The sequence below is a fragment of the Lagopus leucura genome, unplaced genomic scaffold, assembly GCF_019238085.1.
Source record: "Lagopus leucura isolate 7727_CA_CO unplaced genomic scaffold, USGS_WTPT01 Super-Scaffold_806, whole genome shotgun sequence".
In the NCBI taxonomy this organism is placed as follows: Eukaryota; Metazoa; Chordata; class Aves; order Galliformes; family Phasianidae; genus Lagopus; species Lagopus leucura.
In genome coordinates this window covers 257,476-271,287 of record NW_024962260.1, presented here as the reverse complement: position 1 = coordinate 271,287, position 13,812 = coordinate 257,476, and the positions used below count along the sequence as shown (strand labels likewise).

General features: G+C 38.9%; 1 protein-coding gene across 1 annotated transcript in view; it reads left to right on the top strand.

Moving 5' to 3' along the window:
- Positions 1–13,812, top strand: part of CIT (citron rho-interacting serine/threonine kinase) — a 69,581-nt gene that overhangs the window by 16,730 nt on the left and 39,039 nt on the right. Inside the window, exons 10-15 of the mRNA XM_042865722.1 lie at positions 6,310–6,415; positions 7,294–7,437; positions 8,753–8,872; positions 12,525–12,695; positions 12,975–13,028; positions 13,631–13,684. Coding sequence (XP_042721656.1) covers positions 6,310–6,415; positions 7,294–7,437; positions 8,753–8,872; positions 12,525–12,695; positions 12,975–13,028; positions 13,631–13,684 — 649 coding nt within the window. The remainder of the gene's footprint in view (positions 1–6,309; positions 6,416–7,293; positions 7,438–8,752; positions 8,873–12,524; positions 12,696–12,974; positions 13,029–13,630; positions 13,685–13,812) is intronic.

Genomic DNA, 13,812 nt, shown 5'->3' with positions numbered 1-13,812 from the left:
AGTCAGGAAAAAGAAGAATGTAAATAGTACAATATTAACCATTTGCTGTGTTAGGTGGTTAATTCCTGATGATAGAGCTATTGGAAAAAGTACTAGTGCAGAATGTTAAGTTGAGAAGTCCTTACCTCAGTATCAGGAGGCCTTCAGGAACGCAATGGCTTGAGCTGGGATACTGACTCAATGCACTGAAGCACTGTGCTGTGTTTTCATGTCAACCACCGTTTGTTGCTGCTAGTTAGTTCCCAGAAGGGGCTTAATTGTCAATCTGTCTTAATCAAGTTTTCATTTTTCTGTCTATTGATTATGAAAGTTCCTCTGCGGGAAGCGTGCAACCAGATCTGGTGACACTGTTGACATCTTTGATCTTGCCCACACCGTGAATCAAGGTTATATGATGGTTATGCCAGTAATAAAAAGGAAGGCTTTGACTGTGTTCCTCAGTGCACTTGCTTTTATGACAGAAGAGGAAGAAAAGGAGAGCACATAACAACCAGGAAACTACAGTTTTGTTGAAATGATCTAATATTGTCAGCAGAATCAGAATAATGGAAAGTTGTATCTGTGGAAACCTGGGGTTAAAACCTATCTTGATTTATAAGTGACATAACTTTCACTGTTATCTTTTCTGCCTGAATGGCTCTGTAGTCTATCTGTCAAAGCTAGATGGCCATTCATGTAACAGTTAGAAGAGGTTCAACAGTGGACACACATGGTAAAAATGCATCTGTGACAGAGGGTCCAGGACTAGATGGGCAGCAGCTTGAGATAAAGTCTAATGAGCAGTGATACAACTGTGCTGGTGGCTGGAGGCTTAATAGTAATGCAGATGCTGCACTGATGCACTTTCTTGGGGGACTGAATACCGAAGGTGTATATTGAAGCACTGTTTGGATTTTGGCAATAGCTGAGAAGGGCTACAGCAAAAGAATGTAGATGTTAATGCGTTCTTTATGCCTGAAGTAGAATTTTTTTCTTGTGGCCTGGACTTTCCTCAGCTGGAGTAGAAAGGCATCACGTACCTAATTTTCACCAAAATGACTCGTATGTAAGCAGAATCTAGTGGTTTCTGTTCTTTCTGTTGTTTTTTAAAGTCTTGTTACATGCACTCTGATATTTTTAAGAGTAAATAAATACTTGCCTTTTGTTCTATGAAGGCAATTTAAATATAGCCAAGAGAATGGAGGCTTAATAATGTCTGCATTAAAATAATGCAGTGGTTAGTTTATTCTCAATATCACTGCAACATTGGGATATAAACTTCTTTCTTATTAAATATTGCACAGAATGTGCTTTAGTGAGGAAATAAAGTACTGTTTCTGTCCATTCTACTATGAATATCAATATCTAGATGGGGAACAGAGCAGTAAATGAAGTGCAGGCTTATCTGTTGTGAGTCTTGGATTGCTTTCTCTTGAAAGTCCAAAGTCATCAAGTTTATCAGCGCGGAGTTTTTCTTCTTAAAACCTTTCTTTGGAAAGTCCATCCCTTATGGTTGCTAAGCAATGTAGATCTGTTTTCCTGTGTCTGCAGCATGATAGCCAGTGCCTCTAGTGCTGCTCACAGTCAGGCCAGGCAACTGCAGAGTGTCATTAAAAAGGACCTTGAAACTTTCCTTGCTTATAATTTGAGGTCTGTCAAGCCACAAAGTTTAGGGTTAAAGTCTGGACCCAGTTTGTTGAATGGTGAGAAGCCATCTAACGTGAGTTGGGAATTTCAATTACTTTAAAGGAAATTGGACAGAAGAAGGATGAAAAGTTTTCCCATTCTCTTCTTTCTTGTAACCACTCGGGGTCTGAAGGGTTCACTTAAGTCACTTGGACCTGTTGCCAGAAATTACCTTGTCAGTGTGTCGTTTAGAGTGGTTTGTTGAATTAAAATACTATTTACATTGTCCCATACCATGAATTTTGGGAATAATGTGAGATCAAACAGAAGAACGGAAGGCATGGCAGGTAATGTGTTATAAGAAGCAGTCAGGAGAAATCAAGGGCATTGCTTATGTCATAAGTTCCTGTACTGACAGAGTGTTTATTAAATAAGTCTCCTAGGAAGGGGGAGCAGGCTGCAGAGAAGGACCAACTAACTGCTCCCATCATGGCCTCTGCATTCTGGATCTGGAGGAAAAATGCTCATTTGACAGCAAGTCTGGCTGCTGGTTTTGCCACAAGCACGTGGCTGTGACAAGACAACAGGCAACTGAGAGTTCAATTCCATTAAAAGCCAAAACCACCTTACTTCCTGTCCCCGAGCATGGCTCATCTTCAGTGCTCAGAACAAGTGAGAAAAACCCTTAGATGCTAGAATAACTCATCAAGCAGTAAAAGAAAATTACTCTTGTCCCCTGCAGGTGACTAGCAGAAGCCCTAAGGCGTAAGATTAAACACATTATAGATTCAGGGCTAACCAAATATGCAGTGAAAAACCCCAGTAAAGCAAATAGTTTATGATGTAAATTTTTGCCTGACTCTGTTCTCTCTTGATTTGGAGTAAAGAGCTGAAGGGGCTCAATTCTTTATGATACAGAAATTAGGTTAATGCAGAATAATTGCTAAATCAGAACCCAGAGGTGTTCACAGGCAAGGCTGATGGTGGGGCTATAACCCAATCTCAGTGGCTGATTAGGGCTTTTATTCTTTAAATCATCTTCCAGAATGGAACAAGTGGAATCCTAGTAATTCTTGTAAGGGTCTGTAAGGCTGTGCTGGACGATCTACAGTTCCTTGCTGTAGAAAAGTGATTTTAAAAATTTTTTATTTAAAATGTGATGTTGACTGGTGATTGTCATTATCAAATACTGAGAGTTAAAATGGAGCCCTTCCTCCAAGAGAAGAGAACACTACTTTTGCCCCACAGTTTCTAGGGTTCTGGTGAGCAATTTTACCAAAGATAAAGAGGAAACAGAGGATGAACATACCAAAAATATGCCTTGCTTCAGCTAGCTCTATTCACAGATTGATGGTATCACTGTTTGTTTTTGGTTGTTTTTTTTAGGCCTGAGCAAGCATTTACGAGGGGGCGGAAAGTACAGATGAGTATCATGCTAAAAAGAATAGAGCATGAGGGACGGGGGATGAGTTCCAGGCGTGCTGTGCTGGGGGCAGGATTAGGACAGATGGTGTCAGTTGTTATGAGAAGGAAGAAGCACAGGTGAGCTGGGAGTGTGAGAGTGGCGTAAAGGGACAAAGGAAGGTGAGAATTACGGTGTGCAAGAGAGGTTGGAATATGAGTTCTATGCTGCAGAATGATCCTCTAGTTTCTCCCATGCTGATTCTTTTTTCTTCTCAGCCATGTTGAGAGTGAAGGAGCTTTTATACAACTAGCACCATTTCTGATGGTGCTGCTGGTTGAGGCTGTTGCTGATCTAGCTGTGAAATCACTCAATAATCTGTATCTAGCTGTAAGTTAACTTGTTTGGTTTTTTTCTTAGACGTGTGGGTAGTGCTTCCTTTGAAAGTAAGTTGGCACAGCTGGTGCTATCAGCACTTAGTACTATAGACTTTGAGGGGTTTTGGTTTTTTCCCCCCATTTTCAGTTGGAGTTTTCTTGTTGATGTATGCTGGTTCCCTTTTATCAATCTCTTTTTTACACTTCAGAGGAAGCAGCAGAATATGCTCTGTTGTACTAAAAGGAGAGCTCCAGATGTAGCAATTAAGTAAATGAAATACTCTGAGGTGGCACCATCCTAGATGACAGCTTTGCAACCTGTTTTTTTGATGTTGAACTTCGTGTTTCGTTTCTGAGTTGATGCTGAGTGAGCAAAAACCTAAGTGCACCAGCAAGGTGGGCATTTTCCACCTTGTCATGCTGTGTTGAGAGCTTATATCACCATGACAAGGCTTATTAGATTAGTCACTGTTCCATTTCTCTTCATTTCCTCTCTCTGCTCCTTTTCTGATACTTTTAAGGTTGTATGGATGTTCATGAAGTTGTTCCAAATAGATTATACAAAGGAAAGCATTCCTGGGAGAGGATACCTCTTAAAAGCCATGCGTCCAGTGCAGGCTGAAACCAGCTTTGTTTGGGGATAAGATGCACTTGTTTCCATGAAAATCATCATGTCACAAGGACAGGTATTTTTAAGGGATTTTCTTACTCTGTCTGGACAGGGATGAGAAAGAGAAATTGTAGTTCTAGTCTGTATCCATCTCTTTCCTTTCTAAACTGACACCAGCCCTGAGGAGCAGCTCCCCCTAGAGTTACTGAATGAAATTCGAACTTTTGTCAGTGCGAGTCTCCCTTGTTCTGTCCCACTCTGTCACTCCTGACTGGAAAATGTGTCCAAGCTCTGGATCTTGCCTGAATCTGCCCTGTTGCTTCCTGGGGTGCAGTGCACAAAGATGCTGTATGGTGACTTGTTAGGAATGATTTCTGAAATGCATAATGGTGTCTGTAGCATTACGCTCTCATTGTTTTACTAACAAATAAACAAGCAAAAATAACAAATAAAATGGTCCCCTTTCAGGAGGCGAAATAGAAGCAGCATGTAAAATCAGTTCCTTGAGAACTCAGTAGAGATTTGTTAGGTAATATCTCAAGTTTGAAAAGAATAAAAATCCAAAGGTGGTGGCGAAACAAAATTTGCTTTAGTCAGTTCAGCTCCGGCCTATAAACTAACTTCTAATTATCAAAAGATTTCCAGGCTTAGTACACATTTGCAGCTATTTACATAGATTTTATTTACATTTTTAAGCACATTCCTTAGTGTCTTTTTTAGATAATGCGAGTTTTAATTTGTATTTTTAGACAGCTTTTCTCAACTACTCATTTTTAGCCTTGTTTGTACACCCAGCTGTTAAGGGATTTCATATGCATCTTTCTCAGATGGTTGCTTTTTCTCTGTAGGAGTATAGCCATGCTTTATAAATTGATTTTTTTTAAATACAATAATCTGATGGATCTGTTGACTGCAGCAGAACTAAAGCATTCACTTTAAGAAAGCGTTCATTTTACATTTGCTTTTCATTAAGTCTGACTGTATCTGTATTGTTGACATGCAGAATTTGTCTTCTGAGTTTTCCACACTACATTTCTGGGAAAGAAAAAAAAAAAGAGTAATATTAGCAGATAGAATTGGTGCATTTTGCTGTACTTACCTGCTAATATTCAGACTGTATTTCCTAATGAGTGTTAAGGGGGTGGTTTTGAAGACCTATTTTGACATGTACGTTTTGCTGCACCATTTTCAAAAAGATCTGTTGGGTTTTTTTTTTTTGTGACTATCCTGCATACATGTTTGGATTTAGGAGTAGCTTTTTCTCAGAAAATGGTGGTGATGGAATCAAACTTTCCTCGGTGTTAAGAAGAGACTGCTGCTGTGTGTGGGTGTATGGCTATATGCAGAGAGCTGCTCAAAGCGTATTCTTCTCCATAGGGATAACTGGCTGCATACCAAGCTGTGGCCAGGAGAAGCAGGAAGCAATGCAGGCAGACTGTGTGATCTTTCATCAGCACCTTCATTGTATTGGTGTGTTTTCATCTATCAGTTAACACAGATTACGCTGTTAACTGCTTAAATATCGAGTTTGAATCATTTTATGCAAGGGAGTATAACACTTTTAAATTATGTTTTGATGCATGCACTTAATTTTTGCATTGAAAATTACATACAGACTGCAAAGCACAGCAAATATGCAACTGGACATTGACTGCCTTCCTTTTCTCTTCTAGAATGGTTTTAGACTAACCAGTATTTTTTTTTTCCTAGTTTTCTGATGCCAGATTGTTTGGAATAGTAGAGTTAAATTGTGTCTCATGGGGGTGAGGGAAGTGCTGCAAAGTGGAACTGTGGGGATAATATGGATTATGTTGAGAAAGTTTTAGTTCAATTTTGTTTCACAGAGGGTAATTAAGGGAAGAAATTCTCATGGTGCAGATTATGACATATTGATATTTTTAGGGCTCTAGTAGTTTGATTATAGTTTTAAATTGTGTTTAACAGTAATGTTCAAAAGAAGAGCAATACTCTGTGTGTTATTCTTTCCAAATGGTTACATTGACTTTATGTTTTGTTTTGGTTGCACCTACAAATCTGTACAAGAGTTAGGCAAAAGCACTGCTCAGGTTTATTGTTTAGCACTGATGGAAAATACGAGCCAGAAGTACATGGATGATTTAGCTTGGATATAGTGTCATCAAGTTTAATGGTATGTTTGAATTAAAATGACAGCTGTAAGCCTGTGGTTGCTTCTTCTGTGTTTTCTTCTCTTGTAAGTGTGGTGTAAGTGCCCAGTGACTTCACCAAGGCTGTGTAAGCACAGGTTTCTGTACCTGTTGTCTGTATTCATGTGCTCTTTGGCTTTGCTCTTTTAGATCCGTGCTTTCAAGTGTGGATTCTCCAGCAAAGGTCAGCTCCATGGAAAAGAAACTCCTTCTCAAGAGTAAAGAACTCCAAGACGCCCAGGACAAGTGTCACAAGGTATTTATTTATGCAGTTGGCCGTCTCCATTGCTCAAGGAATCTGCAACCACTGTGTGTCCAGGGATCTGTCAGATGCTGCTGATCATCCAGATTCGTGGTGGGCAAAGTGCTTTTCCTTCAGTGAGGTGGCTTCCTGTCCAATACAAAGGGAGATGAATTTAGGCCATGCTGCTGCTGTAGATACTTTTATCATAACAAGAGGCGGCTCTGGATTTTAAACAGTCCTTTTCTCAGCGTGACATAGACGACTGCTTCTTCCTGCAGGCCTTGCCTTGTCTTCGTCATATGCACAATTACAGCAGCACTGTTCTGAGGTTCTCTGTTCCTAGCTCATCAGCTTCTGCTTACATAACTACTGTCGTGTCACTGGTTATGGTGAACATCTTGTAACAGTTGCTGTGCTCCAATAAAGGGAACCTGGTGGAGTCTTTTAAAGCTCACTGCTTGATTGAGACTTTTATGAGAATTCGATTACTTTTCTCCTTGCTCTGTTCTGGATTTGACCATTTCTTCCTGACAAGGAGATGGGGGGAAACCATCTCCTGATCCAGCATGGATTTGGGATAAGGTTAAAGTGAACCTTCTCTGCAAGTCAGGTGAAAAATGATTGTGGCTTCTTTGCTAACTGGTGTTCGAAGAATGACTGAATATGAACAATCAGCTTGAATGAATGGGGTGACTTAGACTTACTACTTGTCCTTAAGAAGAACTGTGCATTCCTGGAGCAGAGACAATGGTATCGGAATTTAAACACCTTTTGGAGCAATATAGCATAGAAGTCTCTTGGAGGCAAATTCTTCTCAAACAGAGCTCTGAAAGTAGCAGTTAACAAAGCTTTTGAAGCCCCCCTTTATAACCTCTTGATATTTATTGCAGATGGAGCAGGAAATGACGCGGTTGCACCGGAGAGTGTCAGAGGTGGAGGCTGTACTTAGCCAAAAGGAGGTGGAACTGAAAGCCTCTGAGACCCAGCGATCCCTCCTGGAGCAGGACCTGGCCACCTATATCACAGAATGCAGTGTGAGCCCTTATCCCAGTCCTTTCCCCTCTGAAGGCCTGAAATCTGGTGGTCTTCTCTTCCATCGTGGTTTCAGTAGTGTACTTGATGGAGGGAAGATAATATGTGAGAGGCTCTCTGTTGTAAATGGAGCACTGAATTGTTTGCAGAGGCTTGTTTGATAATTCTATTCAAACTTTGTGTTCATGTACTTAAAACACATAGAAATAACTACTCTTCTGGTCTTTCTGATATACATATATATATATATATATATTTGTATTACTAGCTGTGCTGGAATGACCTTGAGTTTGGTTTCTCATCCAGAAGAGAATGAGGGCCTAATCAGAGGTCTTCAAGGACAAATAAGATGATTAGGAAACAATGATGTTGTTGCCTGAATCTGTGGTACTCGGAGTTCAGACAGATCAAGTTCCCCAGCAAAATGTCAGGGATGATGCTGGGAGAGCTGCTATTTTTCAGATAGAATATAAAAATGAGGTCTTAAAACCACGTCTTCAAAGATCATTTGGCGCTTTTCATGAGAGTAGGAATGTCTGCCCCGTTGTCCTGGCAAGACTCCAGTGAAGGTACTTTCATCCTGGTTAATATTCTTTGTGTTGAGTTGAAGTTATTAGTCTGTTTCTCCTCTCCTGGCAAGGAAAACAACCCAGATAATGAACAGGTTTAGGGAACCGAGGAGCATTTCTGATAGGTTTGTTTGTCGGAAAACATGTCTTAGAGCAGAGTGATTTTTTCCTATACTGGTTTCTAGCAGCTAAATAAATACTGTTTGCTTCTTTCTGGTGAAGATTCCTACAGAGTTGGTAGGAGGACTACTGGTCTGTTGAAATTTGCAGGTAAAATATGTGTTGAGAACCTGGAGCAGTTCCGTCCTTTGGAGAAGTTTAATGATGATTAAAGGATTTAACTCACTTAAGAGCAACAAGAAAAAATGAATGAGATTGTTAGTAGTGTGAAGATGAAGGATTGTATCTAGGTTGTGAATTAATAGTACTAGATAAAAAATGGATAAATGCTGTCAATAATAGATGCCTTTTGTGATCTCTGTTTTTTGTCTCCAAGGCTGATGTGAGGAAGTGGAGGTTTGAACTGTGATTTCAGCGTAGTAAATGTTATTTGTAAAGTGGGCTGGTTCCATACAGATAAAAGACCCTAGTCATGATGTATTTTTTTTAATGGTTCCTTCATTGGTGCCTTGGTTTTCTTCTGATGCTTCGCTACAGTCAAGGAAGAATTTGCATAGTTAACGATCTTTATTATACAACCACCTGAAAAAAAACAAAGACTGTATTTTGAACGTTTCACTTTCTGCAGAGCTTAAAGCGAAGCCTGGAGCAGGCACGGATGGAGGTGTCTCAGGAAGATGATAAGGCACTACAGCTACTTCATGATATCAGAGAGCAGAGCCGAAAACTGCAAGAGATCAAAGAACAGGTATATCTGCTTCTGTGGGTAGTAGAGTGGCTACCTACAAACATGCATCCTTTGGCATATTCTAGCTCTGTTGCCAGGTTTCCTTTTGTGTTTGTACACTGTGGTAACTTCCAGTCTGTGTGCTTCCACGTGGCTTTCTAAACAAAATGAGAAGTGATGTAACTAAGCACAAGCTCCAAACTTCCAGGTTTTATTTTCCTGATCCTGAAGGTACTTTGTAAAGCCAGCTTAGCAGGAAGTTGAAATGCGTTAGTAATGCGCTGCATTAGAAATGAACTGTCCATTTAAAATGTTCAAGCTGTAAAGATTTCTAAACATCCTTGTGAATCTTAACCTTGGAAAGAACTGAACTAGCCTTTGTTTTTGAACTGTTATTATTTTTTTTTTTTCTTATTTGGCCATTTTTAAAATGTCCTCATCTGTATATCAAAATAGAACCTATAGTCCCTAACTGGGCTTTTCCTATTTCATCCATTTGCCAAAGTGTTCATAATTTTTCCCACCAGAAAAATGTTGAAATTTGATTAAAAATTGATTAAAAATTGATTGAAAATGGATAGTGTTGTTCATAAGGAAAATTTCTAAATTTAAAAAATATATATTAAAAAATATATATGTATATATTAAAAATATGTATATAAAAAACATGTGAACACTTCTAGGATTTAAAATATTCTACAAGAAAGAGCCCCATTCAGTTCTGTGAATCAATAGCTACACTTTATATTAAAGAAATTGAAATTTGTTATGGAGTTCAAACAATTCTTTCAATTATCTGATGATTTTCATCTTCAAAGCACATTAGCAGACTAATTTTACAGTGTTTGAGGCAAGGAAGCCCAAAAACCTTGGTAATAATTCTCCAGATATAAGCGCCACTTACGTAAAAAGTTATGAAATGCAAAACCAACCCTCTAGATGTAGCAGGCCTCCAAAGACTTTTACAGCATTTTTCTGGATGGTTCTTTTATGTAATACAAGGGATCTAAAGCTCATTACTCTATGTTCTGATGCTTCATTAGCAAGCTTGCTTTAAATATTGAAACGTGGAACGCTTTTTGTGAAGATAAATATCAATAGATTCTTGAGCAGTACAGACTCATTTAACAGAGGAAAAATAATGCAAGTATTTTTTCAATCACACATTTCGTCTCAGAATCTTTTAACTTGCCTTGTGAAGATTCAGTGACCTAAAAAAGCTGTTTAGGTCAGCAAATGGATCTGTAATACGTTGTAGACTTCCATATCTGTGGGGGTCTTCTGGAGCAGTGTGCAAGAACACTGCAATAAAATACACAGAGATGTTTTTGCTTACTCATGCCAGCAGGTGGAACTTAGCCAGTGAAGACATGGATCACAGTTTCTAAGTCAGTGGGAACTTGGAGGTGAAATGGGGGAGTCCTTTTAGAGCTTTGCTGTTGGAAACCCCAAGCTTGAGAGAGAGTGTCAGTAAAATTAACAGCATACTAGAATCTTCAAAACCAGTAATTAAGCATTTGGTGTTTTCAGGACAAGACAGCAGGTTCTGCTTTCGTGTGGTACTTGAAGAGCGTTGGAGGTTGTTTTTTTGGTTTTTGTTTTAGTGTGTGTTATTTTTAATGTATTTGTTTGAACTCAGTGTTAATTGAGTCCAGGCATCCAATGTAATTTGAATCAAATGTAATTTGAATAAGCAGCTTTTCCACGAGCACGTTAGAGTTTGAAAGGATGGTTTAGAGCCTCGCTGCACCTTTCTTCTCCACTAGAGACCCATTACTTGGTCATTACTTGGTGAAGGCCTAAATGAATGAATCAATTTGCAGCACATCAGATTCTTCATGTGTTTAGAAAGGTGTACTTATTTGTATGTAACTACTGTGACCTAGTTTGCTTCAGGTATATGCTCCAAGCTTTGCCTGTCCATTAATATGTGCTTAAATACATCTTGATGATTTTTAAACTGTGCCCAATGTATATTCCAGACTCGTTTGGTGTCTTCATGAGTGATGTAGTCTGTTTTGTTTTTTTTTTACTTGACCTTGAAAACAAATGAAATATTACTAATTATCTCCTCTTTCTTCTCTTCTCCCTCCCCATTTTCCTCCCTTCCCAAACACTAATTTTCACACTGACAACTGTAGTCATACCTGTAATTCTCTGAAGTTGACTCTTCTCGGAAGATTCTTATGAATTATGATTTCTGAACAAACCACGTTTCTTCAAACTACTCTCCCTTTTTCATTCATCAGTGTATTTGTGAAACAAATACTTGAGCTAGTGCATTTTTTGTTCACATATTATTAAAAGGCTCTGCTTCCTTCCAGCAAGAAAACAGAATCATCCATAGAGAGGGAGTGACTGGAGGGAGTGAGAATCTGTCTGCCTTGTGAACTGGAGAGTCACTTTGGGGATTGCAACCCAAAGAGCCATTCTACCATATCTACATCTACCCTGTAACGGACAGCAAAGCTATTTGTTAGTCTCAGCTTCTTTAAACAGCAGCATAAGGTCTCAGTGTTGCAGCGAATTACAGGCTGACATTAGGGTTGTGTTCAGTCACTTGTCTAACTGAGGACAGCTGGCTGTCTGGAAGGAGTGATGACAAACCTGAGTTTGTCATGAGATGGTTAGTCTTTTGAATATGGGGGCAGTCAGGAGTTTTGTAAGATACTAGAATGCAAAGAAAAATGGACTCCCCCATTGTCAGTCCTTCAAGACCTTTAGCACAGCTCCTGATGTGCATTTTTTATACTTGTTCTTAGCTTCATAATAAATACTTCTGTTTACTTTTATAAAAATGTATACTTACAGGACTAATAATGCTAAATAAACATAATTCATGTTTTCCCAATGAAGAAATCTGAAGCAGTCTCATGAGCTAGTGTCAGTATGAGTACCCAGTCTCCGCTGAGGTAGTCAATTCAAATGTTCTTGTTTTCCACACACTTTCTTACCTTAATGTTCTTTATTTATTGCAATATTCTGCATGGGGAATGTCTGTATAGACAAATATCTTTTATGGGAAATGTGTGTGGAGGGAGGGAGAGGGGTTGAAAGTTCTTCTAAATCAATATTATCCAGGTTGTATCCTGTACAGAACAATACATTCCTCTTTGACTTTGTTGAGAGAAAATAAGGGATGGCCAGGAGCCACAGCACTACACTATCCCTCTGCTTCTCCTTTCTTTTACCCAAACTGTGCAGATCTGTGGTAATTATCATGTTATCAGCCTGAGAAAATATGTCTTGAAGGAGTATCTGTGCATTTAGTAGAGACATCATCTCAAAGGCACATTTTTGTTTCAGAGATCAGAAATGTAAGTAATTTGAATCGCCTGTATGTAGATTTATCTATCTGTAGATGTTTTTATCTATTGATAGATAGATATGTGTGTGTGTGTATGTGTTTCTGCAATAAAGCCACTCTCAAAATGTAGTGATTTAACTTTTCTGAGGTTTTGGCTTGAAAATGGAAAGATTCAAACAAGAAGGAACGCCATGGACATTTTATTCTATCTAGCTGTCACTGTTTTATTTGATATTTCACTTTTGTTGTACATGTTTTAAATGCACTTCCTGCCTGCAGTTGGTGTTCTGCGGTCTGCTGCTCCACATATTTCTCTCTTGCCTATAAAATGTAATGCCTTTTCCTACCCTTTCACCACAACTGCAGGAATATCAAGCTCAAGTGGAAGAAATGAGGTTGATGATGAATCAATTGGAAGAGGATCTTATTTCAGCTCGCAGGCGTAGTGATCTTTATGAATCGGAGTTGAGAGAGTCCCGAATGGCCGCCGAAGAGTTTAAACGTAAAGCTACTGAATGTCACAACAAATTGCAAAAGGTAGTTTAAGGCTTCTTGAGAGAGGGGAGTTGATGACTGCTTATATTTCTAGTGCTGTTTTAGACAAACAAAAGTTGTGTGCAAGTTCTGTAAAGATTAGTGTAGCGTTGTACAATTAATACAGAAGATCTTTGTGTTATGTATATTTTGTGTAACTGCTTGTGTTTAAATTACACCAAGTGTACAGATGACACTTTGTTTAAATGACACAAAGGGGTAGAAAAACAGTGTGCTGCAACTCTTCCTGAGGATTTTATATATTTTGTATTTAAGTTACAGGTTAAAGATCAAGGAAAAAGCGAAGCAGGAGAATTGTATTGCAAATTAGAGAAGGTATGTTACTTTAATGTAGTGGGGTTTGCTTCCTGGGTCTTTCATATTATGCACAAAAACTAAGACTGTCTTTGGTTACTCAATGGCAGGCAGAGATTCACATCCTCCCCCTCTTCTCACCACCTTACCACCCTTTCCCACCTCTCCACCCCCTCCCCCCTTTTGTTTTCATGGTGTGAATCACTTTTCTTTTTTATTCCATACAAAGCTGTACTCTGGCATCTTGTTCTTAATTGTTTGTGCTCTGATGCTAGGCAAAGACAGCCATTTATGTTTTATCTGAATTGGGAATTAGGTTATTGATACATGAAGGTTTTGTTCATGAGTAAAGAACAGCAAATGAAAAATAAAAATAATTCTGAGTATTGCTCTGTCATACTGATCAATCTACTTGGTGACCAAATATGAAATCAACCAGAACTGAGTAAAATGGGAATGGATTTGCCCTGGGGCATTTTGTGGCATTGAGATTTACAGGGAGAAATAAAGATTTTTAGGAAGTGAATTAAAATAAACATGGTATCATAAGTAGAGAGCCTTCTCTCGATTTCAGTTTTACCACTCTTTTTTTCATCCCTCCCCATCTTTCTATTTAACTGTAGATCAATACAGAGCAGCAAGCCAAAATCCAGGAGCTACAGGAAAAGCTGACAAAGGTAATGTCTGGGTGGTGAAAGCGAATTTTCCACGAGATTTTCCAGTGAAAACTTAATGCAGAGGAGGGATGCATTTTGTTTTATCCTCAGAAATAGAGTTAGTCATAGCATGGGGGATGATAAGGAAA